The sequence below is a fragment of the Garra rufa genome, chromosome 5, assembly GCF_049309525.1.
Source record: "Garra rufa chromosome 5, GarRuf1.0, whole genome shotgun sequence".
Taxonomy (NCBI): Eukaryota; Metazoa; Chordata; class Actinopteri; order Cypriniformes; family Cyprinidae; genus Garra; species Garra rufa.
The window spans coordinates 3,120,654-3,146,041 of NC_133365.1; the positions used below are offsets into that span (position 1 = coordinate 3,120,654).

The 25,388-nt window shown below is 42.4% G+C and overlaps 1 protein-coding gene across 1 annotated transcript in view; it reads left to right on the forward strand.

Moving 5' to 3' along the window:
* LOC141334363 (serine/threonine-protein kinase PAK 3-like) overlaps positions 1-24,898 on the forward strand; it is a 63,153-nt gene extending 38,255 nt beyond the window's left edge. Inside the window, exons 7-12 of the mRNA XM_073839418.1 lie at positions 2,322-2,370; positions 2,467-2,579; positions 3,080-3,197; positions 12,271-12,370; positions 12,511-12,707; positions 24,566-24,898. Of these exons, the coding sequence (XP_073695519.1) occupies positions 2,322-2,370; positions 2,467-2,579; positions 3,080-3,197; positions 12,271-12,370; positions 12,511-12,707; positions 24,566-24,898 (910 nt within the window). The remainder of the gene's footprint in view (positions 1-2,321; positions 2,371-2,466; positions 2,580-3,079; positions 3,198-12,270; positions 12,371-12,510; positions 12,708-24,565) is intronic.
* Positions 24,899-25,388: the final 490 nt, after the last annotated feature.

The following is a 25,388-nucleotide window of genomic DNA, read 5'->3' on the forward strand; positions in this document are numbered from 1 at the left end:
TGCTCGCATCAGGGACGCTTCGAAGCTCGCCTGCGAGGGTCTTCCCTCGCAGGACCCTGAGAGGCGAGCGGCGTCCCTCTCCCACGGGTGGCTCGACGTCGGCTGCAAGCCTGGATCGTGTGGCTCAGCAGGGGACGGAGCTGCGGGGGGACGCCCTCGGCGACGGGCAGGCGGAGGCGGGGGCCCAGGCGGCGGAATGGTAACTTCGCGGCGGGGCAGGATATGTTGGACGGCCTCCGTCTGCCTCTGGACCGTTGGAGTGCCAGAGGAGACGCCCAGCCCGAATGACGGGGAGGCGTACTGCTCTGGCATCTCGACGGGGTATGCTGATGGGCGGAAGATCGCAGGCTTTTGGGGGCCGGCGATACGTTCGACGCCGCTGAGCAAAAACCCTTCACGGTGTCGCCGAAAAGGCCGCTCTGGGGGATGGGAGAGTCGAGAAGGCGAACTTTGTCGGCCTCTGCCATCCGGCCAGAGTCAGCCATAGGTGGCGTTCCTGGACCACGCAGGTGGACATCACCTGACCAAGGGGACACGCCGCGACCTAGTGGCCCGAAGGACGAAGTCAGTGGCGGCGCGGAGTTCTTCAAGTACCCCCTGGTCAGGACCACTCTCGTGCAGGCCTTAAGGTGCCTGCACCTGGCACTTTTGCAGTGTTGCCATGGCCTGCAGGGTGGGGCAGCTTGACGGGGGGCGCAGAAAAGGCCCAGCCGATGAGGGCGGAAGAAATTTCACATGCCCTAAAAGGGAGACGCGGAGGGCCCCACCAGGCGGCCGCGCCCGCGGGCAAAGATTCTCCGCGATGGCGCGCCCGACCTGGGGGACCGCCACGTACCCCTTCGCTGCCCCGCCATGGAGAGTGGCGAGGGGGAGAGGAGCTGGAGAGCGCTTCAAATGAATAGGGCGCCATAAATTTTGCCAGCTCCTCATGCACATCCGGTCAGAACGGGACCGGGGGGGAGCGCGGCGCTGCCGCCGGGCCCCCCCCAGGAACCAGTTGTCCAGCCTAGAAGGATCGGCCGGAGGCCCCTGAGGAACCTTCAAACCGATCCCCCCCGGCTGCCCGGAGAAGCATAGCCGACAGTTCGACATCAACCTCCGGGGGGGCAGCGACCACGGGTGGGCGCCGCGCCGCGGGAAGAGATGTGTCACCGTCTGACTCTCCCTCTGATGCTGTGACAGACATCTCATCCTCTGCAGGAGCACCGAAGGAGACGCTCAGCCTGGCGGGCGGGGAAGCGTCTGCTGCGGAAACTCAACGGGACCGCGCTGAGATAGAGAGGTCCGCAGGGCTTTTTGAGCCGGCGGAACGCTGTCTATCATAATTTGAATGTCCCCCCCCCGCGCCCTACCGCGGTGGCCGAAGCGCACAGGCGGCTCAACGGCTGACCACGGGAGGGAGGCGGGGGGAGCCAGCTCGCGAACGAGCGGCAGGACTTCAGCGTGGTCATGGTCATGCTTTCACCGCATGGACCATTCATGAGCACCACCCCAGCGTGCTCAAAGCCTAAACACGTGAGGCAGCGCTCATGTCCGTTCGCTGAGGAGAGGAAACTACCACATCCAGAAACGCACGGCCAAAAAGACATCCTGAAAAGGACGTCTAAAACGGCCGCTAGAAATTGCTCTTTTGTGATCCCGGTTTGCCCAGGGAGGGGCCGCGGGGCAATGCACTCGCCGGGGCTGCTCGCTGGAATGCAAAAAGGCTTTATATGGCCGTGAAAACGGCCGCCCGTGGGACCGCGCTGACGGCTGCCAAACAATGCTCTTTCTGTGAAACACTCTTTTAGTTATGGCAGCGCAGCAGCAGGAGGGAGCATGAACTCTGAAGAACTCTTCTCGGCTGTTTAGAGGCTCGACACATCGGCTCTGAAAGCAAAAGTCTGACTGAGTGGTGCGCGCAGCCATCTTATATACCCGTATGTACGGGGGCGTGGCCGGCGCGCACGTCCACTCGCCAATTTTCAATTGGCCTTTTTAATAAGGCTCAGAGGTGATCGGTCTCTCAAGCGAGATCCCAATGTAACGTCGAAGTGATTCGACTGAAGGGGTAAAGGTGGTTACTTGTGAATAAAATGTTTATATAGATGAAACAATGTTTTTGTATAGTGAAAAGGATATTATGTGATTGTGTGTATTACACCAAGACAATTGAAAATACACTGAAATGTTTGGAAGAAAGTGCAGTTTTGATGATCCATTGTTATGTTAGTACTATTAGTTTTAAAAATGTAACAGTTGCTTATGCAAATAGTACCAAAGCAAATAAAAAATCTGTAATACTACAATTGACAAGTTTTCCCCTGATTCTTTGATTTCAGAGCATCTGGTACAGTATACACAGCTATCGACATTGCCACAGGACAGGAGGTAAACCAGATTATGTTTCAATTTTAAGAAAACATCCAAATTTCTAATATTAGCCACCTCCTCATTGCTGACCTCTGTTCCTTTTGCTTTGTTCAGGTGGCAATCAAGCAGATGAATCTGCAGCAGCAGCCAAAGAAAGAGCTCATTATTAATGAGATCCTTGTGATGAGGGAAAACAAAAACAACAATATAGTCAACTACCTGGACAGGTACAACCTTCAATTTTAATATATAATGACTGATTAACAAGGTAATTGTCTACAGACAAAAATCTATATTTAGAAGCAAAAAGCAGTCAATTCAAAATGTGAGATTAATCATGATAATGCCAAACTTGATTAATAGCAGTTGTTTTATTTCTGTTGATAGCCATAATGTTAATTTAATAGCATATACATAAATATTTTTAACACGTTTTGTTAATATTTGTACAACATTTGTGTTGTTTTCTCACTTGGGGTAAATGTTTCTGCTTGTAGTATTCTTATTTTGGAATAAAATTAAACTAATTAAAAATCTTAATAAAAAAAAAATAAATCTGTCATTTAAATAATTGTAAGTAACATTTCAAATATTTAGCAAACTTTTTTGATCTAAAAACTACCTATATAGATACCATATAGGTACCATATATTACTACCATCTTACGTTGCATTTAGTGGTCAGGTTGATGCCTGTAATATAAATTGTTTTCGTCTTTCTGTCTTAGTTATCTAGTAGGAGATGAGTTGTGGGTGATCATGGAATATTTGGCAGGTGGTTCACTTACTGATGTGGTAACCGAGACATGCATGGATGAGGGACAGATTGCTGCAGTGTGCAGAGAGGTAACATATACACACAAATTACACAACATTTAGTATATGCAGGTGTAACTTATATAGTGTATATATAGGGGTGTTACAATACTGTCATGTTAAGATTTGGTTTGGTATAGTACTCTAACAAAACATCAAAAATAAAGCTAAAATACAATTTTTACATTCAAAACTTGTCTGGACTTGGTCCTTCTCCTCCATGCATACGGCAATGGTGATGGCAGAATATAAATATTATTATTATTATATTATTTCTACATAGCTAAAAATACAGAACTGTGTTATATAACATATTATCTATTTATATTATATTATATGCTATATCATGGACATACATTTAAAAATGTATTTTAATTAGGGCTGTCAGTCGATTAAACTTTCGTATCTAATTAATTACATGATGTGTTGATTAATTAATCTAGTTAATACCAACAAAAGATTATTTAAAAAAACAGAAGGGGGAGACAAGGACTAAAGCATATGAATAGGAAATATGGGAGGGGAAAACACTAGGAAAACGGAACAGAAAGGCGCGTCTCGCGCCTAATAACATCCATAGGGGAGGGAGGGTGGGCGTAACATCCATAGGGAAGGGTCTCCAGGACGCATCAGGGAGCTCAGGAGGCCATGGCAGATCTGGGGGCTCAGGAAGCCATGGTCAGGTAAACAGTCCAAGAGGCCATGGCGGATCAGGGGGTTCAGGAGGCCATGGCCAAGCAAACAGTCCATAAGGCCAAGGCGGATCAGGAGGCCATGGCCGAGCAAACAGTCCATGAGGCCATGGCGGATCAGGGGGTTCAGGAAGCCATGGCCGGGTAAACAGTCCATAAGGCCACGGCAGATCAGGGGGTTCAGGAAGCCATGGCCCCCCCCCCCCCGTGCTAGAGAAAGCGCCGGCTCTGGAGGGCGAGCTGGAGGGTGTGCTGGAGGTGACACCGTCTCTGGAGGGTGCGTTAGAGGGCGCGCTGACTCTGGAGGGCGCGCAGGATGAGACGCTGGCTCCGGAAGACGCACAGGAGGAGGCGCTGGAGAAGGTGTCGGTTCTGGATGGCGCGCAGGGGGAGGCACCGGCTCTGGAGGACACGCAGGAGGGCGCGCTGGAGGAGGCGCCGGCTCTGGACGGCACTCTTGAGGAGCAGGCTCTGGACGGCGCTCTTGAGGAGCGAGCTCTGGACGGCGCTCTTGAGGAGCGAGCTCTGGACGGAGCTCTTGAGGAGCGGGCTCAGGAGGACTGGATGACCCCAGCGGAGACTCTGGAAGAGCAGACTCTGGAAGAGCAGGCTCTGGGCGAGCGGTCACTAGTCAAGTCAAGTCAAGTCAAGTCACCTTTATTTATATAGCGCTTGTAACAATACAGATTGTGTCAAAGCAACTGCACAGTATTTAAACAGAACAATAGTGTGTAAGTAACGCATTATTGTAGATAATCAATTTTCAGTTAAAGGCAGTTCATCAATGAATTCAGTGATATCATCGTCAGTTCAGTTCAAATAGTATACGATATCGCTGGAAAATGTCCCCAACTAAGCAAGCCAGAGGCGACAGCGGCAAGGAACCAAAACTCCACAGGTGACAGAAATGGAGAAAAAAAACCTTGGGAGAAACCAGGCTCAGTCGGGGGACCAGTTCTCCTCTGGCCAGACGAAACCAGCAACTAGAGGGCGCTCTGGCGGTGCGGTGACTAGAGGACGCTCTGGCGGCGCAGTCACTGGAGGACAGGGTGGAATCAGCGGAGACTCTGGGAGGCCATTTTGTCCAGGGGCTCGGGAGAGACCGCCATCTTGTCCGGGGGTTCAGGCTTGGCGGCCATCTTGGCCGGGTACTCAGGCTTGGCGGCCATCTTGGTCGAGGACTCAGGCTTGGCGGCCATCTTGGCCGAGGACTCAGGCTTGGCGGCCATCTTGGCCGAGGACTCAGGAACAACAGCCATTTTGGCCAGGGATTCAGGCTGGGCGGCCATCTTAGCCAGGAACTCAGGAACGGCGGCCATCTTGGCCGGAAACTCAGGAACGGCGGTGCGAACAGTTGGCACGGTATGTGAGGGGTCCTGGCTTATGGAGGACTGGCGCGATGTGCTGTGCTGCAGAAGGGGCTGGATGATGAGACTTAGTCGGACTGATCGGACAAATTTCTTCGACCTCGAAATCAGACCCATTTAAAAACAGAATGAGATTGACTAGCTCGATCAAGGGGAATTTACAGGCGGGAAGATCGCAGCGAATAATCTCATCATCCAGTCCCAAAATAAACACAGTGCCGAGTGAAGCATCGGGCCAGCCCACCTGATGTGAAAGCCCGAGGAACTCCTCCACATATCGCTCCAACGTTCGGCCGCCCTGCCGCAGTCTCCACAATTTTTCGTCAGCCCGATTCATCTTTTGTGTGGGCCCATCGATCTGTCATAGATTATAGCTGGTTGATGAGTGGAGGATGGACAGGCAGGAACCGGAGTTAAATAAACACTGATATTTATTGAAAGTAAACAAAAAACAAAGAACATGGAGCGAAACAGACAGAAGTAACAATAAATCGATGGACAAAGGGAGTGAGCAGACACAGACTCTTTAAACACTACAAACGGGGCGTGGCTACAAACGAGATAACAGGATGACGAGGGGGAAATACAAATATGGGCATGACTAAACCAATACAGACAAAACCAGAAGGGGGAGACAAGGACTAAACCATATGAATAGGAAACATGGGGGGGAGACACTAGGAAAACGGAACAGAAACAGACTCAAATCCTGACAGTAATCTATGGAACATAAAATAAAATAATTGAGAAACATCTATTTTTGTTCATACAATGAAATTTATGGTAACCAAAACAACAACAGTCTTAAATACATTATTTTATGTTCCACAAAAAAAAAAAAAAAAAAAAGTTTTGAAACGACATGAGGGTGATTAATGATGATAGAATGAACCTTTTTTTGGGTGAACTATCCATTTAATGTTTTTATTTGTATCAATATATATATATATATATACAGTCAGGTCCATATATATTTGGACACTGACACAATTTTTATTATTTTAGCTGTTGACCAAAACATATTAAAGTTACAGTTATAGAATGAATATGGGCTTAAAGTGCACACTCTGAGCTTTAATTTTTAGGGCAGTCTCATCAAATTGGTAGAAAGGTTAAGGAATTACAGCTCTTTAATATGTACCTCCCCCCTTTTTCAAGGGACCATAAGTAATTGGACAGTTGACTCAAAAGCTGTTTCATGGACAGTTGTGGGCTATTCCTTCATTTTTTTCTACATCAGTTAACCAGGTAAAAGGTTTGGAGTTGATTCTAAGTGTGCCATTTGTATTTGGAAGCTGTTGCTCTTGTAGGAATCTTGGGCGAACAACGTACAAAACAGAAATGGCCATATTCCAAAGAAACAAAAGGACCCTCTTTCTCAGTCAAAATGCTGAGACATGACCATCACATGATAATCACCAGACGCTAATTGTATGGACCGCTTTTGTCGAGATCTGCGACTTACGCATCCAGAGAGAAGAAAATGCTCTCTGTCTCAGAGCACCTAAGAAACAAACCTCCAGTCTTCTGAAATTAAGCTGGCATGGCACATGATGCGTCCAGCGTGACTCACATGGTTTTTCGGACTTCCTGTCCCCCTCTCCTCTGACATTCCAAAACACCCCGTCTCTCAATAGAGATACGTACACTGCAAAGACAAACTTTAAGAGACGATCAACTTATTAGTATTGCTATTAGAGCAACAGTATGTTCTCTTTTATATGCCTGCTGTGTTTTATGTGATGATTGGAGTTTAATCTATGCATTATATGCCTTTAGGAAAGGAAGTTGTCAAATGTATTAGCATGCAAGCGATATACTATTGTTTGATACGGGATGAATGATCTTGGCGGTTGCAGTTTGTCTGAGTGAATGAGAAAATGATATTTTGTATACTTTGTGCATAAATAGTTTATTGAAGTTAATGACAGAAATTGCAGAGAAATCCATATCCTAATAAGTCACGAACCAGAAGGAATTACAGGACAGAAAGGGGTTGGCGAGACCCGCCTCTTTAGCAATGCCATTGGATCCCAGCATCTTGGGACGTGCCCTAGCGGCCCGTTTAAAACTTCATGTTCCTAACAGAACGAAGCGAACTCAGCAAGAACTCAGAGCTCCCAGCTCTCGCCTCACGCCTTTCGCCTCTTGTGGTTTGAGTGCTTTTCCATCTGCGCTCGACCGCTCGACCACTCGACCAAGCACGCAACGGTGCCATCAAAACTCTACAGAACTGAAGTTTCGTGACTGCCGAACTTTTCCAAGTCTCGCAACGCCGACTCAAAAGAACTTCCAGCGCATCAACCTGCGTAACCAGGCAACCGAAAGATCGGCTCCAGAAAACCACTCCTCCACGTCGAGGGATTTCCCAAACTACGTCATCGACCAGCAACCAACCAGAACTTTCGCTCAGACGAGCCCCCGGAACCCCCGTTTCCAGCACAAACGCAAGTAACAAGATCTCTGTTTACTTCGCTGAAACTGGTGCAAAATACTCCCTAAGTAGTTAAAAGCTAAGTCTCTGCTTTTGTGATTTTCTAAGGTTGCGATCTAAGAACTAGTTAAGATACTAGAACATTTGGGGTTCTCCTCAACTCAGTAATTTCTCATCCCCGGAACTGTATGAGTGTGAGTGTGAATGTGTGTGTGTGTGTGTGTGTGTTCATTTGTGTTTAGTAGAGATTAGTTTTGTGTCTTAGAGTAGTCAATAAATCTTTGTTTCATTAAAAGAAGTGTCTTGAATTTTATGTTCACAAAAGTTCTATCTGTGTTTAGATCAAGCTACCTCAGCTTTAAAATTTCCTAACGTAATATTTTGGTTTATTTGTGATCTTGGCCAGGAACATAATATAAACCTTTTGAGTTAATACATTATGCTGAATTGACCACTTTGCTGGACGAATGGTTAAGAAGTGTAATCTATTAATTCTGAATCAATTTAATCAAGTTTCGAATCTTTCGATTCGATTCCTTATTTGAATCATTATAAATTTGAGCTAATTAATCCTTACACTCTGAACCCATCATGTGGTCAAAGGAGCTCTGCATGCAAGTAAAACAGACTATTCTTAAGCTTCAAAAACAAAAGAAATGCATCAGAGAGATAGCAGGCCGCGAGACGTGCCTTTCTGTTCCGTTTTCCTAGTGTCCCCCCCCCCCCCATATTTCCTATTCATATGCTTTAGTCCTTGTCTCCCCCTTCTGTTTTTTTAAATAATCTTTTGTTGGTATTAACTAGATTAATTAATCAACACATCATGTAATTAATTAGATAAGCCAAATCAACAGTTTGGTGAATTCTGAGAACAAAAAGAACCCACTGGTGAGCTCAGCAACGTAAAAAGGACTGGATGTTCACAAAAGATGACAGTATGGTGGATGATTGGATGATCCTCTTCACGGTAATAAAACATTTTACAACATACAGCCAAGTGAAGAATACTCTCCAGGAGGTAGGCATGTCAATGTCAAAGTCTTCAATCAAGAGAAGACTTCACGAGAGCAAAATAGAGAGGGTTTACCACAAGGTGCGAACAAGGCCAGATTAGACTTTGTCGAAAAACATTTAAAAAAGCCAGACCACTTCTGGAAAAGCATTTTTTGGACTGCTGAAATTAAAATCAACGTGTACCACAATGACGGGAAGAAAATGTATGGAGAAGGCTTGGAACAGCTTATGATCCAAAGCCTACAACATCATCATCTGTGAAACATGGTGGAGCAGTGTAATGGCATGAGCATGCATGGCTTCCAGTGGCACAAGTTTCCCGGTGTTTAGTGATGATGTGACAGAAGACAGAAGCAGCCGGAAGAATTCTGAAGTGTATAGGGATATACTGTCTGCCCAGATTCAGTTAAATGAAGCAAAGTTGTTTGGGTGGCTCTTCATAGTACAAATGGACGATGACCTAAAACATACAGCAAAAGCAACCCAGGATTTTTTAAAGGTAAAAACGTGGAATATTCTGCAATAGCCAAGTCAATCTTTTGATTTCAAATGGATTGAGCATGCATTTCACTTGCTGAAGACAAAACTAAAGGCAGAAAGACCCACAAACCAACAACAACTGAAGTCAGCTGCAGTAAAGGCCTGGCAAAGCACCACAAAGGAGGAAACTCAGTCTATGGTGTGTCAGTGTGTCAGTGTCCAAATATATATGGACCTGACTGTATATTATTTTTATTTTTTTAATGAAATTATACTCTAAATAATAAACTAAATCTGCCAGCAGGTGACAGTAATTGCCTTTGAGTCATTCACTCGATTCGTTTAAACGGCTGATTTATTCAGAAACTACACACTGCTGTGTTGCTCTGACACTCACAACAATTCTGTTATGGCTTCAAAGGTAATATGTTATCAGCAAAAATTGAGCAAAAACATAATACTGTGTTTAAAGTTTAACACAATATCAACTTCTTGTTTACTGATCTATTGAATTAAATCACATTTAAGTTTGTGATAGATCGGGACAAAATCAGCACTCAGCAAAATCAGTCATATTGCTCTTGCTGCCCATGTGATATTGTGTGATATGTGATATAAATATGATAAATATAAATATGAGACAAAGCATGTACAGGGCATTTTTTGCAACACTATCTTGAATTTTAGGACATAACATAATTTATGGAGTTGTTGCCCTGCATTATATTTTTCAACAGTCAACTGTATAAAATATGGTGTACAGGTCTGGGGATGGGGCCTAAAATATTTTAATCACGCTATTTTTCATAACTAATTATTAAGTTAACATGGTAAACTGACAGCCCTAATTTTAATACTTTAGTAACTAATACTAGGTTAAAGATGATCTTTAACCTAGATGACCAAAGATCTGGGGAAGAGTACAGATGAGCGCACACACAGATCTTCTCACTGTGCGCGAGTTTGCGTCTTATGGCTCTTAAATGTTGAAACTGGCAAAGCTTAAACGAGTTTAATTTAAATCCAGATGGCAATGTGTGCTGTTCAGGTCTCACCTGCACACAAGCGCTATCAGCACCCGGGAGACGACGGAATAAATGACTGTTCATATTCCAGCATACGGCACTCGCATTGAACAAGAATGGTTTGTCCACGTTTTTTATTTAATCGCTGTTGTTGTAATATATTGGTAAGCCAGGATGCACATCCATCAACAGAAACACACATTAGCCGAACCCTGTTTGTTTTACGTGTTGTTATTTAAAACATATTACAGATGCGTTGTCAGATTCAAGTTGAACCGCGGTCCTGGTGCTTGCCGAACCGTGGGAGGAGAGCGGTACGGTTCGGATTTTTACAGAGAACCGTTGCACCCCTAGTGGCCACCATCAACCGGAAATGGAAGAAGTTTGGAACCACCAGGATTCTTCCTAGACCAGGCCGCCCAGCCAAACTAAGCAATTAGGGGAGAAGGGCCTTAGTCAGAGAGGTGACCAAGAAGTCGCTGATCACTCTGAAAGAGCTCCAGGAGAACCTTCCAGAAGAACAACCATCTCTGCAGCACTCCACCAATCAGGCCTATATGGTATAGTGGCCAGACAGAAGCCACTCCCCAGTAAAAGGCACACGACAGCCCACCTGGAGTTTGCCAAAAGGCACCTGAAGAACTCTCAGACCATGAAAAACAAAATTCTCCAGTCTTTGGCCTGAAAGCCAATAGTCATGTCTGGAGGAAACCAGGCACCGATGATGATAACCATTTTTTTGGGCATTTATTAGAACTTTGTGAAACCGAGCATTCTGAAACTCCAGCATATACAGAATAGTGCTGCTTGGATCTTGATGAGTGTGTAAGAGATGATGAGATTGATGAGAGTGTGGAATGCCCTCCCTGAATATTTGAGGGCTTCGCAAACGACTGATGCTTTTAAAAGTGGTCTAAAAACATACCTTTTTAAAAAGTTTTAAAATGTTTAATGTTTAAATTTCTTTGTTTAATTTTAGTTGGCAAATGGATTTAATTTTATTTATTTATTTTCTTATTACATTTTTTTTATATTTATTTATTTTATTGCTGTTTACTATTATTACTTTTTCTGTAGCACTTTGAGATTTTCTTTAAAATGTAAATTGCTTTTTAAATAAAATGTATTATTATTAAGAAGAAAACTGCCCAAAAATAGGTGTGCCAAGCTTGTAGCATCATACTCAAAAAGACTTATGGCTGTAATTGTTGCCAAAGGTGCTTCAGCAAAGTATTGAGCAAAGGCTGTGCGGTTTATTATTTTATTTATGTTTTCCTGTTTTATTTTTAATCAATTTGCAAAGATTTCAAACAAACTTCTTTCATGTTGTCCAATTGTCCAAAAGTATTGGAACAGTAAGCTGATACACAACTTAGAAGATAAGTTTTGTTTGAACCCATCTTCTGGTGTAACACTTTTGTTCACAAAGTCTTCTGTGAAGAGTAGACTGTGATACCTTTACTCCTGCCCTCTGGAGGTTGTTACTGATGTCACTAACAGTTGTTTTAGGGTCTTTCTTTACAGCTGTCACAATGGTTATGTTTTAACTGTTAGTGTTTTCCTTGGTCTACTCATTTGGGATCTGTTACTTAGTAGACTAGTGGTTTCCTCAGGGTATTCCAAATGGTTGTACTGGCTCTGATTGATTTTTCATCTTCTCTCAGCTTCACAATTGTTGGTTTTTCACCCATAGACAGCTCTATGGTTTTCATGTTGGTTACATGTCTACAAATGCAGGCAAAATCTAAAACTTAGCACAGACATTCAGTGCTTTTTATTGTTTGAATAATCAATGTATTAGAACACACCAGGGCAACAAAACACGCCTGTCAGTTACATGTTCCAATACAAGTATTGGATCGGGACTCTATATCGGCAGATACTTCATATTCAATGACTTGGATCGGGGTCACAAAAAAACTTGATTAGGAAATCCCTAATCTTAAGTTCCTAAAATGCATATTGACATAGTTTTTGTATCATAATTTAAAATGCCGTGGTATATTGTTATATCTTTAATATATACACACAGACTTTAAATTACTATAAAAATCTGATCTGACTTGACTCTTTTTGGATGTGTCTTCATAGTGTCTACAGGCTTTGGATTTCCTCCATTCTAATCAGGTGATTCATAGAGATATCAAGAGTGATAACATTCTGCTGGGCATGGACGGTTCAGTGAAACTGAGTAAGTTACACACAATCCAAACCTATTAAACTGCCTTTTATTTTTTATCACTGGTGTTACAAACACAGCTTACATTTTCTTTAGGAATGTCCTGTTATGCATCAAAGTCCAAGATCTTAATCCTCTCTTTCTTTCTAAAGCGGATTTTGGGTTCTGTGCTCAGATCACACCTGAGCAGAACAAGCGTAGCACCATGGTGGGCACACCCTACTGGATGGCCCCAGAGGTCGTAACCCGGAAAGCCTATGGTCCTAAAGTAGACATCTGGTCCCTGGGCATCATGGCAATTGAAATGGTGGAGGGAGAGCCACCATACTTGAATGAGAACCCACTCAGGGTAAGACCTTGTGGAGCTTTTAAATTGCAAAACAACCCTAAACACAGTAATTCCTGAAACAAACTAAAGCTAATTAGCCTTTTTATGATAAATAACTAGTAAAGCATCAGACAAATGCTTTGATAATTGTATAGAATATTTGGTAATAATCATTTACTAATGTCTAAATTAATATTTAATTCATCATATACTAATGATTATTGAAGGCTTTAACTAATCATGAACTAATGAAGAGCTATCCTTATCTATGACTGAAGTCATATGGATTCATGCTTAAATAATGGCAGCTTTAACTACATGTTAGTACATGTTTAATAGTTAATGCATCAGTTAACAATTATAGGTAAACTAAATAAAACAGCCTCTTTAAGAAGGAATAAATACTCTGTCTTTGAAAAAAATTACAATTATTTAATACTATCATAATTTGAGATTTTCAGCTTTGTCATAAATATTACTGGTTGGTGTCACAGTCTGGGCGGGTTGAGGAGTGGCGATGGAGGAGGAGAACCGGAGTAACTGAATGAATAAAGTTTATTAAATAAAACACTGCAAATGATAACAAATAAACAAAACCAGAAGCAAGAAATGAGCACATGACAAAACAAACGGAAGTAACATAATCATTGACCGACAAACGGGGTGTGCAAACACAGACTCTTAAATACACTGAAAAACAAGGCGTGGTCACAAACAAGATGATGAGCGGGAAATACAAATATGGGCATGGATGGAACCAAAAACACTAAACCAAAAAGGGGAGCAAATGGGACAAACCAAAAGTACTGGAAACAGGGGAAAAAACACTAGGAAAACAGAACAGGACAGGACAAAATACTGACATAATCCTGACATGGTGGGCGCCCTGGAGACCGTTAGGTAGGGATATAGGCAAGGCAAGGCAAGGCAAGTTTATTTATATAGCACATTTCATACACAATGGTAATTCAAAGTGCTGTACATAAGAGGAATAGCATGAAATCATAGTCATAAAAATTTAAAATAATAATCACACAAACAGAAGAACATTTTAAATGATTTTAAAATTGATTTAAATTAATTAAAAACAGTAGGAATGGTTAACAATAACAACAATAAAAAACAGAAAAATTGATTTTAAAATTAATTTGCACAGTAAAATGATTATACATAAAATAATGCAATCTGTTCGGACGTAGCACAGTGCTCATTCAATAAATGCACAACTAAACAGGTGAGTTTTGAGTCTGCATTTAAATGTGGCTAATGTATTAGCACATCTGATCTCTTCTGGAAGCTGATTCCAACTGTGGGCGGCATAATAGCTAAAAGCGGATTCCCCTTGTTTTGTGTGAACTCTTGATATTACTAACTGACTCGATCCTAGTGATCTGAGTTGTCTGTTAGGTTTGTATAAAGTGAGCATATTTGCAATGTATGTAGGTCCTAGGCTATTGAGTGCTTTATAAACGAGTAGAAGTACTTTAAAATCTATCCTAAACATAACTGGTAGCCAGTGTAAGGACCTGAGGACTGGTGTAATATGCTCTGATTTTTTGGTTCTAGTCAGAATCCTGGCAGCAGCGTTCTGTATGAGCTGCAGCTGTCTAATGGTCTTCTTGGGAAGGCCAGTGAGGAGACCATTACAATAGTCTACCCTGCTGGTGATAAAGGCATGAACAAGTTTCTCCAAATCTTGACGGGAAACAAAACATCTAATTCTTGCAATGTTTTTGAGATGGTAGTATGCTGATTTAGTTACTGCTTTGACATGGCTACTGAAACTGAGGTCTGACTCCAGAATCACACCCAGATTCTTGACTTGATTTTTTGTTTTTTGACCCCTAGTGTCAAGATACGCATTTACCTTATGAACTTCATCTTTGTTTCCAAATGCTATGACTTCCGTTTTCTCCCTGTTTAACTGTAAAAAGTTTTGGCACATCCAACTGTTAATTTCATCAATGCATTGGCAGAGGGAGTCAATGGGGCTGTACTCATTTGGCGATAAGGCTAGGTAAATCTGGGTATCATCTGCATAGCTGTGATATGCTATTTGGTTCTTTCTCATTATTTGACTTAGTGGGAGCATATACAGGCTAAACAACAGCGGCCCTAGAATTGAGCCTTGTGGGACTCCGCATGTCATGGACGTCCACTTAGACTTATGTTCTCCTATACTCACATAATAGCCTCTCCCTTCTAAGTATGACCTGAACCAATTTAGAACCATCCCAGAAAGCCCGACCCAGTTTTCCAATCTATCTAAAAGAATGTTATGATCGACAGTGTCGAACGCAGCACTGAGATCTAGTAATACCAGCACTGATATTTTGCCAGAATCTGAATTTAGGCGAATATCATTTATTATCTTTATGAGCGCTGTCTCTGTGCTATGATGTTGTCTGAAGCCAGATTGGAAATGGTCCAGGTATCCATTTGAGTTTATGTAGTGATTCAGCTGATTAAAAACAACCTTTTCAATAATCTTGCTTATGAACGGAAGATTTGAAATTGGTCTATAGTTGCTCAGTATGGTGTTATCAAGATTTTTCTTTTTCAGAAGGGGCTTAACAGCTGCAGTTTTCAGGGAGTTTGGAAAAGTCCCAGAAAGAAGTGAGGTGTTCACCACTTCTAAAAGATCTGCTTCTAAACAGCTAAGCACACTTTTGAAAAAAGATGTGGGAAGTGTGTCAAGGGGGCAGGTTGACGATTTGAGGTGCTTTACTGTTTCTTCCAAAATGTTGCTATCGATTTCTTCAAAAGTAGACATAATGACTTCTTTTTGAAATTGCGGTCGAAACTGTCTGATCTCTGCATAACTTGAGGGCGTGCTAATTGTCTTTCTGATATTATTGATCTTCTCAGAAAAGAAGGAAGCAAACTCATCGCACTTTCTGTCGGAGAGCAGTTCACTAGGGATCTGACTAGGGGGGTTTGTTAGTCTCTCAACGGTAGCAAAAAGAGTGCGAGTGTTGTTTAAGTTGCTGTTTATAAGGTTCGAGAAGAATGTTTGTCTAGCTTTACCTAGTTCAACATTGAAAGCATGAAGGCTGTCTTTATAGATGCTATAGTGAATTTCAAGTTTTGTCTTCCGCCACATCCGCTCAGCTTTCCTGCATTGTCTTTTCATACTCTGTACTGCTGTTGACTTTCTCCACGGTGATTTTTTGCCAGTCATCTGTCTGACCTTCACAGGTGCGATGTCATCAATGACATTCTTAACTTTTATATAGCGGAAAACAGGATACAGGGGTGGTCTCCAGGGTGGATCAGGGAGCTCAGGTGGCCATGGCGGGTCAGGAAGCTCAGGGGGCCATGGCCGGATAAACAGTCCAGGAGGCCATGGCGGATCTGGGGGTTCAGGGGGCCATGGCCGGATAATCAGTCCAGGAGGCCATGGCGGATCTGGGGGCTCAGGAAGCCAATAATTCAGGAGGCCATGGCCGTGTAAACAGTCCAGGTGGCCATGGCGGATCTGGGGGCTCAGGGAGCCATGGCCGGGTCAATAGTTCAGGAGGCCATGGCCGTGTAAACAGTCCAGGTAACCATGGCCGAGTAAACAGTCCAGGTGGCCATGGCCGAGTAAACAGTCCAGGTGGCCATGGCCGAGTAAACAGTCCAGGTGGCCATGGCCGAGTAAACAGTCCAGGTGGCCATGGCTGGACAGGGGAGTAGCCCCCCCAAAAAAAAAATTTCTTGGGGGAATCAAGGGCATAGTCCACCCAGGAGAGCCCAGAAGGGCGCGCAGGAGAGAGCTCCGGCTCTGGAGGGCGCGCAGGAGAGAGCTCCGGCTCTGGAGGGCGCGCTGGCTCTTGAGGAGCGGGCTCTGGACGGCTGGACGACCCCAGCGGAGATTCAGGAGGGCTGGGCGTCTCCAGCGGAGACTCTGAAGGAGCAAGCTCTGGGCGAGCGGTCACTGGAGGGCGCTCTGGCGGTGCAGTCACTGGAGGGCTGGGCGGAACCAGCGGAGACTCAGGGAGGCTGGGCGGAACCAGCGGAGACTCTGATTTGACGGTAGCCATCTTAGGTGCATACTCGGGCTTGGCGGCCATCTTGGCCGGGGACTCAGGCTTGGCGGCCATCTTGCGTGCAGACTCTGGCGTGGCAGCCATCTTGAGGGCAGATAGTAACATGGTGGCCATCTTGTGAACAGTCTCTGGGGTGGCAGCCATCTTGCTTGCAGACTCTGGCGTGGCAGCCATCTTGCTTGCAGAATCTGGCGTGGCAGCCATCTTGTGAACTGGCATGGCGGCCATTTTGCGAGCTGATGCTGACCTGGCGGCTGACGGGCTTGAGCGTGGAGAGGAAGCCGGCAGGCTTGAGCACTGGGCGGAGGCCGGTAGACTAGAGCGCGGGGAGGAGGCCGGCCGCATCGGGCTGAGGACTGCAGCGGAACTCTTGAGGATGACTGGGGAAAGGAGACTGGGCTGGCGGTTCGAGCCGTTGGCATGGTATGTGGGGGTTCCCGGCATATGGCAGGCTGGCCCGATGCGCCGTGCCTCAGAGGGGGCTGGAAGATGAGACATGCTGATACTCGGAATTTCTTTGACTTCGAAATTGGATCCATTTAAATAGAGAATTAGATTGACTAGCTCAATCAAGGGAAAATAACAGGCTGGAAGGTCACAGCGAATAGTCTCATCATCCAGCCCCATAATAAACACAGCACCGAGAGAAGCATCGGGCCAGCCCACCTGATGTGATAGCTCGAGGAAATCCCCCACATATCGCTCCAACTCTCGACCGCCCTGCCGCAGTCTCCTTAGCTTTTCCTCAGCCCGACTCATCTTCTGTTTGTTGGGTCAGTCAATCTGTCACAGTCTGGGCGGGTTGAGGAGTGGAGATGGAGGAGGAGAACCGGAGTAACTGAATGAATAAAGTTTATTAAATAAAACACTGCAAATGATAACAAATAAACAAAACCGGGAGCAAGAAATGAGCTCATGACAAAACAAACGGAAGTAACATAATCATTGACCGACAAACAGGGTGTGCAAACACAGACTCTTAAATACACTGAAAACAAGGCGTGGTCACAAACAAGCTAACAAGATGACGAGGGGGAAATACAAATATGGGCATGGATGGAACCAAAAACACTAAACCAAAAGGGGGAGCAAATGGGACAAACCAAAAGTACTGGAAACAGAGGGGGAAAAACACTAGGAAAACAGAACAGGACAGGACAAAATACTGACATAATCCTGACAGTTGGCAAAGAATTAGTTGATCTTCCTCTTCAAGTCTAGAAAATTTTAAATACACTAATCAGGGTTCTCATGGAGCCTTGAAATCATTGAAAGTTTGTGAATCTGGAAAAAAAAATCAGGGCTCTAGAAAGTTTTTGTAAATAAACATGCATAGATACAGGTCCTTGAAAGTGCTTGAATTTATTTAGTGCAAGAAAATCCATATTATTTCCTCTGGTCCCACACTGATGGGCCATTAGGGGATTTGTCTCTCAGGTGTGAATGACTAAATATTTATTGCTCTTGTCACCCCCTTGCATATGTCCTTTCTATCAAAACATGTCTTACAAAATTTAAATCAATATATTGTTTTCATTGAATAAGTGAACAGGATGATTTTCACATCATTTCGTAGGAAAAATTCTAGTCTATCACATCTATCACAGTTCTCAAAAATCTTGTGAAAAAAATGTTCTGTATGTTTTATGGCCTTATTTCAGTGACTTAAAATTTTAGTTTTTTACTAACCACGCATACACATTGTTTTCTCAAAAACACAAACATGTACATTCATGCTGCTCACATTTTATTGTAGCCCAGTTTGTGTTTAATACAGTGTGATGACAATTTAGACATTAATGTTTTTAATATACTGAGACAAAAAAAAAAAAAAAATGTCAGGGCATGTCAAAACTTCGCCAGGGCCCCAAAACACCCTCAGACCCCTGAAGGTTCAAATAATTGTAAAAAATAATAAACAGATGTGTTTCATTTTAAATAAACACTAAAAACCAAAAAGACAAATTTACTTTAGCCAAACATGTACTTTTGCAATGGTTAAATAAATGTTCAGCAGTACCTTCAAAAGATTTTTTCAATTTTGGCACTTTTTTCTCTATATAGTGATAATAGGACATTTTGTCAAATTTGTTATGTTAGCATGTGGAAATGTTTAAATCATGTAGTGTTTGTGCCCTGCTCACCCCTTACATGTGAAATACTTTTTACAGACCATTTCCTTATTGGTAGGTAGCCAAATGCATACAAAGGAAAGAAAACAACAAACTCTCTATATCTCTCTGATAGATACAGCACCGAGATCAAACAGACAATAGAAATTAATGAACATACCTGAAACCATTTTTGCAACATTTAAATTTTCCAGTGTCTGCAATCTCATGCAGAATACAGCACAGTGAAGTGAGTGAGTATCTTCTCATTGATAATACGGACCAGGCCTTTTAACGTCCTGGAGTCAGCTATTGAATTAACATTTCTGCATTTGACATCGAGAACATAGGTTGTAATTTTGATATATTTTTGAGATGGAAAAAATGTGGTTCTGCAAATGTTAGCACAATCAGATAGCACATCTAGGTTTCTAGCTGATGAAGAAGAATTGACAGCGAAGCCATCAAGTATTAGACAGTGTTTTAGGTTATTACATGCAGAGTTTTTAGGTCCAATAATTAACACCTCTGTTGTTTTTTCAGAATTTAGCAGTAAGAAGTTACTTGTCATCAAGTATTTTTTTATTTTTTTATATCAACTATGCATTCAGTTTTTCAAATTGGTATGTTTCGCTGGGCCGCAAAGAAATATAGAGCTGAGTATCATCAGCATAACAGTGAAAGCTATCTCCCAAGGGTAACATGTAAAGCATAAAAAAAGTAATGTCATTCTTTTCAAAAGAATGTTGTAGACAATAGTGTCAAATGCAGTGCTAAGATTCAGTAGCACTAATGAAGAGATACAACCACGATCGGATGATAAGAGCAGTTAATTTGTAACTCTAATGAGTGCAGTCTCAGTACTATGATACGGTCCAAATCCTGACTGGAAATCCTCACAGATCCCCACCATTCCCGAGTACGCTCCCTATCGATAATTCACCGGTACTGCATCTGCTTAAGACGCTATGGGGAACCAGTACAATCCCGCCGTACTATGCTAGAGAGATGACTAATACTTGATCTGGCCCTAGCACCAGGGCGTCTAATATGGGATGACTAATCGCAGGAAACCCTGCAGAATAATAGGGCCAAACTCACTGAGGTCAGCTCAACCTAAATGACCATCCCAAAGAAATTCGTACAGCTTCGGAACTTATGCTGAGGGCCAAGAGCATACAGGAAGGGGCAACTTGACCTTGACCTTGAGCATTGAGGGGAAGCGACCCTTCTCCAGTAGCTCTTGTAGGAAGGACAATATCAGAGATATGTCACAGGAGATTGGGCCTGTGCCGTGGGCTGTACACCAGACGTAGACGACAGACCATTTAGGGAGGTCCCGTCTCAGGGGAATAAGCCATGGGGCTGCCAAGACAGATCTGCAAACCAGTGCAGGGCCAGTACGGGGCCACTAACAGAACCTTATGTCTCTGATCCCTGATTCGCCTGATAACCTGTGGGATCAGGGCAATCCAGGGGAAAATGTAAAGGAGGAGGTCGGGCCAGTCGTAGGCAAACTCATTCCGGTCCTACAAAAAAAAAAAAAAAATTGGGCAGTGAGAGTTGTCTTCTGTGGCGAAAAGGTTGATTTCTGCCTTGCCGAAGATCTCCCAGATTCTCTGAATCGCCTGAGGGTGGAGCATCCACTCTTCGAAACATTGCTCCGAGACAGCATATCTGCTCCTTGGTTCAGCCTGCCCGAGACATGGGTTGAGCTGAGCCCATTCCAAGAGGTGCTTTACCAGAACGAAGAGTCACTTTGAGGAGAGACCGCCCTGGCAGTTTATATAGGACACTACCGTCATGCTGTCCGAGCGGTCTAAGACGTGATATTTTTTGTTTCATAAACAATATAAAATAATGTTTAGATGATATAAAAGTAATGTCTAAGAATGCTTAGACCAATCTTTACTGTGAAATACTCTGTCTGCAAATATCTGCTCAAAAATGTTTATAATGTGGTTAATAATAACTTAGATTTTTGGGGGGAAATAAACTATAGAAAAATACATTTATTTAGCAAAGATGCTTTAAATTGATCAAGTGATGATAAAATAAAAATTATTTATAATGTTACAAAAGATTTCTGTTTAATCTAAATGCTGGTTTTCTGAACTTTCTATTCATCAGAGAAACCTGAAAAAATCTACTCAGCTGTTTCAATTATTTTTCTAATGATAATAACAACAATAATGATAAATGTTTTTGAGCAGCATATCAAAATATTAGAATGATTTCTGAAGGATAATGTGACTGCCTTTGATAATGTGGCTTTGAAATCACAGGAATGAATTACATTTTAAAATGTATTCAAATAGAACCAGTTTTTTTAAATTGTAAAAAATATTTCAAAATTTTACTGTTTTTTTGTAGCACTGCTTGTAGTCACACACCTGACTGAAAGGCTCATTATATGGGCCTTTGTTTTCTCAGGTGTGAATTACAACATCATTCATTATCATTCATGACTCCTCGCATTTGCCCTTTTTAAACCAAAAGTGAATTAGAAAATTTAAATAACAATATAGTTTTCTGTGAACAAGTGAACAGAGTAATTTTCAAATTGTTATGGCCTTATTTCAGTGGCTTTAAAATTTTAGTTCCCTTTTCTGTTGTTCACTTCGACATTGTGTGGTCGCTTTTGACATCCGGGTATAAATAGCCAGCGTGACATCTGCATACTTGTTCTGTTTTTCAGAGCCGAATACAGTGTCTTTTTGTGAGAAGCACCATCATTCACCTCGTATCTACTGTACTCGTCTTTTAAAAGAACTCCTGTTAACATTTTAGAATATGGTTCCATCATTAATAATTAACTACACAGGAACAAATGACTAATGCACTACTAACATTATAGTAACTACTATTAACTAACAATAAATTCTGATTAACGAATCAGTAGGTAATAGTGCTCAGCTGAAAGTGGTGGTTCACTAATAGCTAGTCAGTAACTATTATTTTTTTCATATCTCCCAGAGAACTACTAAGAATTACTTTATACATGTTCATAATTAATGTAAATAATGCAAAATGTATAAGTAGTCCTAAAGTAAAGATCATGGTAACACACTGGTAATGATTCAGGTATTACCAAATCTGTCAGAAGAAGTTACTTATTATTTGGATCCGTATTCTAAAGTGAAGATCATGATAACTCCCTAGTAATGACTAAAGTCATTAAAAACTACTGAGGTTTTTGTAAGGTTCTGGATAGTAATACTTCTGATGGCTTTAGTAATACTTAAGTCGTTACTAGTGGGTTACCATGATCTTTACTTTAGAATATGGATCCAAATAATTAGTAATTGTTTTAGAAGGATGTAGTAACACTTGAGTCATTACTATCCAAATCCTTACATATACCTCAAAAGCTTACAATGATTTCAGTCATTACTAGGGAGTTATCATGATCTTCACTTTAGAATATGGATCCAAATAATTAGCAATCCCTTCTGAATTATTTGGTAAAGTCATTATTAGTGGGTTACCATGATCTTTACTTTGGAATTAATTATACATTTTGCATCATTCACATTAATTATGAACCTTTATATAATAATTCTTAGTAGTTCTCTGGGAGATATGAAAAATATAGTACCTACTGATTAGCTAATAGTGAACTACCCTTTTCAACTGAGCACTATTACTTACTGATTTGTTAATCAGAATTCCTTGTTAGTTAATAGTACTTACTATAATGTTAGTAGTGCATTAGTCATTTGTTCCTGTGTAGTTATTCATTAATGATGGAACCGTATTTTAAAGTGTTACCGAACTCTCATCCTTATGCTCATCTAGCCTTACTTATTTTATCAAAAATACAAAAACAAACATTAATATTGTAAAATATTATTTCAATTTAAAATAATGGTTTTCTATTTTGATATACTTTAAGGTGTAATTTTATTTATGTGATCAAAGCTTAATTTTAATGGGCTATTACACCATTCTCATTCTAATATGCTGATTCATTATCATTGTTGAACACAGTTCTGCTGCTTAATATTTTTTGGAACGTGTTATACTTTTTTCAGGATTCATTTTTTTTTTCAGGATTCATTGATGATTGAAAAGAACAGCATTTTTAAATGGGCTTCACTATAATTTATTTGTTTATGTTTTTAATCAATTTAACACATCCTTGCTAAATAAAAGTATTAATTTCTTTCAAAAAATAAAAATATTGACCCCAAACTTTTGAACGGTATTGTCACACCCCTGGACTTTGAGTTGGTTTCTCCCATCCATTTCCCCCCGCTGTTTTCTGTTACTTGGTTTGTTCCCATCATTGCCAACACCTGTGTTTGTAATCACTATGTCTATATAATGTGTGTGCTTTCCATTATGTCTTGTCGATCGTTAAATGTTACCACGCTGTGTTCCTGTTTCTCCCTGCTTCCCTTGGATTATTAAATACCTTCACTTTTACTCCGTCGTTGTTCGTGTGTTTAGTGTATATCGTGACAGGTATTGTATATTGTTTCATAACATTTTTTTTTTAATTTTCAAATAAATTATGTTCTTTATATTCTTATTCATCACAGAATCCTGAAAAAAAGGACCACAGTGTATATACCTGTTGTCACGATACCACAAGAATGAGACCAGAAACAGAGATGACGTGCAAACCAGAATGGTATTTTATTGACAAGTTGAATAATATGGCGTGCAGATAATGGTAGAGCAATGAGTATGCTTTTCTGTGAGTCCTTGTAAGTTTGTTGAGTAGATAACAATCCGTAGGTTGAAAGCACAGAGTAATCCGGGGAACCAAACGGGGAGTCCAGCCGGGAAAACACAGAGAGATCTGGAGCGAACATATGGATGTGAACGGTAGACCAGACGAGTGTGAACTGAGTCTTTTATAGGAAATGGCCGATTAGTTGCTCAGAACTCAGGTGATTGGGAACGGGCGTGGCTTGTTTCAGGTGCTGTGGCTGGTGTAGGTGGCTGTGGTGAACGCCTGACCCCTGTACAGTGGCAGTTTAGTGGCTCACAAAGTTAATAGTCAAATCTCAATTCAAAACTTTTTCTTTTAGCCCACTATTTACAGAAATACCTCTTCTTGTTCAGTGAGTTGGTCCCCCCACCATCCTCATTTACATTTGTATAGATAACAGTATGGTCATTTACATATGAAAGCTTCACCTAGGCCAAGTTATTTATCAACTTATGCGTTAACTGACAACAATCCCCCTTTTCGTGCAGTGATTTGGTTCAACAGGCAAGAGTCCCCTTAGAACAAATGTCCAGATGCATCGTGGTCACGTCAGATGCTTCCAGTACAGCTGGGGTGCTGTAGGTGGACAGGCCCTCGGTTGCATTGGCGGTATGTTCGCTCCATTTGCATGTCACAACTTTCCTTTCACTTGCAGCCAGCACAGACTCAAGTCTCTGCGTGCTGCTCACACTTCGGACCAACTCTGTCATGTAGCAGATTCTCTCTAACAACAGGTCTCGATCCAGGGCTAGTGAAAGCTCTATCCCCAGATTGTCCAGCTGATTAGAGTTGATTCGGCCAGGCACAAGCAGTTCTGGTTGCCTCACTGGAATCCACTCACCGAAAGTTTTTGGTATGGCCTGACCATGTTTTTTTTTTTTTTTTTTTACTCTCAAAGATATGGTGCCCATTGACTGCTATTTAATAAATGACAGACTGCAACAGTTTGAGTTTGAGTTGCCTGGGGTAAGCAGATAAACATCAAATTTTCATTTTTGGGTGAACTATCCATTTAAGGGAAGGACCCACGGAGATGTGGCATTAAATCAGTGCTATTCTTCTTCCAAGGAGGCCTGGATAATCACCTTTCTGCTTCAACATTTAAGGCTATGTGGCTGTGATTCCATGAACCATGATTTGATGGATCCCAGATCGGATCCATTGGAGCAACGGAGCAACAGTCAGTCGATGGCAGTACCCTCTCTGTTAGATGACCCTCCTCATGTCATCCTGAGAACCTGGCCTGGATACGTGCCCAAGGTTTCCACCACTCCCTTCAGAGATCACGTGGTGACCTTCCAAGCTATCTGTTCCCAGGAAGGGGACCCCAACCTTTCTTGTTATGCCTAAGACCATACCCTATGCTTATTCGAGCATTCTCAGAATTTAGATGTTCTGAACAGCTCTTTGTCTGTTTTGGAAGACAGCAGAAGTGGAACGCTGTCTCCAAGCCAAGGATCTCCCACTGGATTGTGGATGCGATCCAGACAGCTTACCAGGCCATAGGTATACTCTGCCCACTGGGAGTGAGAGCCCACTCAACCAGCAGCCTGGCAAGGTTGGGTTACACCTAACACGTGTATTTTCCACCCTACATTCTCTAAGATGTGATGTTTCCCCTGAGACAGGGTCTGTCTCTAGATTTTGAGTTCTGGTAGTCTCTGCTTATGTGTGGAGCCCACCTCAAAATCCTCCCTATGTAGCACTCCCTCTGTGAGTCCTTAGGTGGTCATTCACATGTTACCTCTCCTCCGGTTAGGATGTGATCTCTGTAGTGTCGTCCAAGAGCTGAACGCCCAGCCAAACTGAGCAATTGATGGAGAAGTCATGATTTCTACTT